This window comes from Volvox carteri, assembly GCF_000143455.1.
Source record: "Volvox carteri f. nagariensis unplaced genomic scaffold VOLCAscaffold_149, whole genome shotgun sequence".
Taxonomy (NCBI): domain Eukaryota; kingdom Viridiplantae; phylum Chlorophyta; class Chlorophyceae; order Chlamydomonadales; family Volvocaceae; genus Volvox; species Volvox carteri.
This window is the reverse complement of record NW_003307692.1, coordinates 16,413-20,231: the sequence shown is the minus strand read 5'-3', so window position 1 is coordinate 20,231 and position 3,819 is coordinate 16,413. Positions and strand designations below refer to the sequence as shown.

The window sequence follows — 3,819 nt, the reverse complement described above, 5'->3', positions numbered from 1 at the left end:
AAGATTTGCACGAAAATTCGCCCGTGCAATAAAACGCCCTGTAACTCGCTTACGCTAATCTCACATTCCAATATGCCACTGCACTTTCCTCTCCAGCCTGGCCACATTCTCTTCCTCGCAAACGTACTTGGGCACCTTACAATCCAACACCATACGTGCTTTGGAAACGCGGGCAGCTGCTTCACAAGGACCCCCCTATTTGCGCTGATGCAGATGCGCGAAGTGTGGTGTCATTTGTGAAAGGATGTGGTGGAGCATGGCGGGGCCAGGGGAGTGTACGGCAGATCGTGGGCATCCAAGGTCTGCACGAGCCTTTCGTTATCGCTTCGGCATTACGAGAGGTACTTTTTGGGTACGACTTCGGAAGCTGATGTGGTCGGCTGCTGATGAGATTGTACGGCCCTGTACGGCATAAGGCTGCTGCTGCATTTTCGCAGTGACCAGGAAGCGTTCTTGCCATGTTCACCGCATTGTTTAGGTACGTTTCTGTAGTTTTGACACCGCTGCCCGCCGGCGGGCGTTCGGTTGGGGTTGAATGGTTTTTATTATTAGCTGAATGATTGCTAGCTGCCGTACATTCATCCGTATCTTGAAGTTGTGACGTACGGTCGTATAACATCATAATTCGGATGTCGGGACGAGGTCGCTTCGGGTCCTCGACTCCTCGCGCTGGAGGGCCGGTGGCATCCCCGTTGCGAGCTGGTGAAAAGCATAGAATTTGCCGTACTTGCCGTACCACCGTGTTTATGGGCTTCTTGCCCGTACGTGTGCAAAGACGTGCGCGTTTGCCTGCTAGAGTTGCATTTATCTTTATCCAGTCTAGGTCTCTGTTGTTGATGTTGATGTTATTGTTGTTGTCGTTGCTGCTGCTGGTGTGCAGGGCTGCAATCACTGTGTGTCGAGTGCATCGGTGCATGTGAACATCAAGCTGAGGAAAAAGGGACTTGTACCAATACTATCACACACCGGAGGAAACACCTTTCCGCGGGCTTTGCTGCAACAACCAATTTCGTGCGGTGTGCTCGGATGCTTAGCATTTCTGCCGGAGATGCTAAAACATTTTTTTGTAAACTGGAGGACAGACCCGGCTACGCATGTGTGCCCATCAGCCAAGCGTCGGCCAAGCTAGATATAACCCTAACAAACGTCAGCTCAGGTTTGACGAATTTGGCATCTCGTAATGTATCATCTTAAGATCGTGGAGGGTAACCGATACAGACATCATCAGCAACAACGTAAGAAATGAAATGAGCGGAACTGGCTGTCGGAGCCATCTGGCTGTCGGAGTCCATATGCAAACCCCCCACTTCCCCTGCCGCCGTTGCACTCTTTTCCTCAAAATCCTCATCAAATCCTGGGAGTGTGCACATATGCACACAGATATACATGCAGATGCACACATACGTACATACATACATACACACATACGCCACAAGATGCAATTGCGTCAAGCTGCTACTGCTACTCCCTGCGAGGCACCAGTTGTTGCTCCGAGCTGCTACAGCCCCACATGTCCCGTCTGTGTTTCACTGTTCTTCGCACTGGGTCTGGGTCGCCATAACAGTAAAACCTTAAAACCTATAAACCTATAAACCATTAAATAATGTACAATTCAGTGCACAGGTGTTCCTGTTCCTGTTCCTGCTTCCGTTTCTCTTACGTCCTGCCCACCACCTGCAACGGTTCGCTCCTTGTCTTCACCACCTTGCATTCCCAGTAATTCCCAATAATTCCCAACTGCCTTAAGCTCATTTAAGTTGAAGACCGGCTACTCTATCTCAGCTGCAAGTGCCATTATTGCTACTCTACTACAACATTCGACTACATCGACTACCCAGTAACCCTTCGACTTCGCATGCCAACATTTTAAACTCGTCTCGCATCGTAAAACCTCACAATACTAATCGTGATTAATGTGTTTCTCCTAATACTAATACGACGGTGATACTGAGCTACAGCTACAATTGCGATTGTTGCCGCGTCATCGCCGCCGCCGCCGTCGGCAGTTGCTGCTGCTGCTGCTGTTTGTCGAGTGGCGGCGGCATCGCCTCCACGACGATGCTAGATGCGCCGCCGCCGCCGTTGCAAATGGCGGCGCAGCCCCTCCTACCCCCCTTGGAGCGCAGCACGTTGAGCAAAGTCACTAGGATGCGCGCACCGCTCGCGCCGATAGGATGCCCTAGAGCCACACTCCCGCCGAAGACGTTGACTCTGAAAGGCCGAGTGGAAGAAAATTTGGGTTTAAAAGGCGCTATGGGTTTTACTTTATTCAAAATATTAATTAAATCAGGTTTTAATACTGGGCTTTATTTCGGGATGTTGGCCTTGCCGATTGCAGTGTAACTTTAAAATGTACCTAAAACCCCAAAACCAAAGTTAAAACCGCCCTAAAACCGTAATGTAAAACTCAGAACCATCCAAGGGACACACGCACCGCTCGGCCGGTAGCCCCAGCAACTGCCTGTTGACCAGGTCAACGACGCTGAACGCCTCGTTGACTTCCCAATAGTCCACGTCAGATGCTGACGTCAGCCCCGCGTGTTTGAGTGCGCGTGGTACTGCTAGCGCCGGTGCTGTCGTAAACCATTCTGGCGATTGCGCTGCGTCAGCAAAGCCCCGTACCGCCGCCAGCAATGGCAAGCCCAGACGCTGTACGGCGAATCGATGCATCGATGCGACCCATTTCCACCGCGGGGGAAAGGGAAACGTATGAGTTATAAACACAATGCCGTGCGCACACATTGCTTGGCAAAAAGGTGCGAGAGGAAAAGTGAACCCTGCAGGACAGTACGACAGAAAGTTCGTACCTGTACGGCTTCATAACTCGCTACCACCAATGCCGCCGCCCCGTCGGTCATAGGCGACGCGTTGCCCGCTGTGACCGTTCCGCCGTCACGACGAAAGTACGGCTTGAGCGCCGTCAGCCGTACAGGGTCCATCTTCGAAAGACTTTCATCCTCCCAGATGTACGACCCTGCTGTGGCGGCGGCGGGACCCGCTGCTGCAGCCGCCGCCGCAGCTGCGGCGGCGGCCACCGTGCCGTACAACGACGGCGGAGTTCCACCGCCGCCGCTACCACTGCTGCCGCTCGCGCCGACGCCGCCAGGAATACCGATCGTCGCGCTGCGTGACGCTGGTCCCTCCGCGCCGCTACTGCTACCGCTACTGCCGGCTGCAGCCCCGGCGCCAGCCACGCTTGGCGACACATTCGCACGTCCGCCGCCTCCGCCAGGCCGCGGCACGGGTACGATCTCCGCAGCTGTGTGCCCCGCCGCCGCCGCCGCCACTGCCCGCCGGTGGCTTTGCAGCGCATGCTCGTCCTGCGGCGGTTATTGGCGGTTAACGACGGTTAATGGGCTGCGGCGGTTCTTTTTAGTGTGTATGTGTGTGTTTACCTTCCGTACGGAACACAACGCCGTGCCGCGTTTCCCCCCCGTCAGTTCCAACCCCCAACCCCCCAACTACCAACCCCCAACCACCCGCAGCGGGGCCCCCAACCGCCGCGACCTACCTGCTGCTGGCGGCCCACTGCGAACCTGTCCGCGCACATCTCCGCACAGCTGCCCATGTGGATGTTGCCGTACGGGTCCCACAGACCGTCCTTGACAAGACCGTCCACAACGGAGCCGTCGCCTGAACATCAGTGAACATCAACAACAGGAAACATCAGCACGACACAATAACAAAATATCATCAAAAAGAGCTACATCACCAGCGGCCCCCCCCTACTACCACCGCTACCACCGCACACATGGGCCCTCGCTCTGTCACTATGCCACAACAAACCTGCTCCCCTTCCTCACCCAACTAACCCACCTG

General features: G+C 54.7%; 1 protein-coding gene across 1 annotated transcript in view; it reads right to left on the bottom strand.

The window, feature by feature from the left end:
• Nucleotides 1-946: 946 nt before the first annotated feature.
• VOLCADRAFT_84837 (uncharacterized protein) overlaps nt 947-3,819 on the bottom strand; it is a gene marked incomplete at its 5' end in the record, with an annotated part of 18,830 nt that continues 15,957 nt past the window's right edge. Inside the window, 2 exons of the mRNA XM_002959260.1 lie at nt 947-2,211; nt 2,435-2,649. Of these exons, the coding sequence (XP_002959306.1) occupies nt 1,959-2,211; nt 2,435-2,649 (468 nt within the window). The 3' untranslated portion in view covers nt 947-1,958. The remainder of the gene's footprint in view (nt 2,212-2,434; nt 2,650-3,819) is intronic.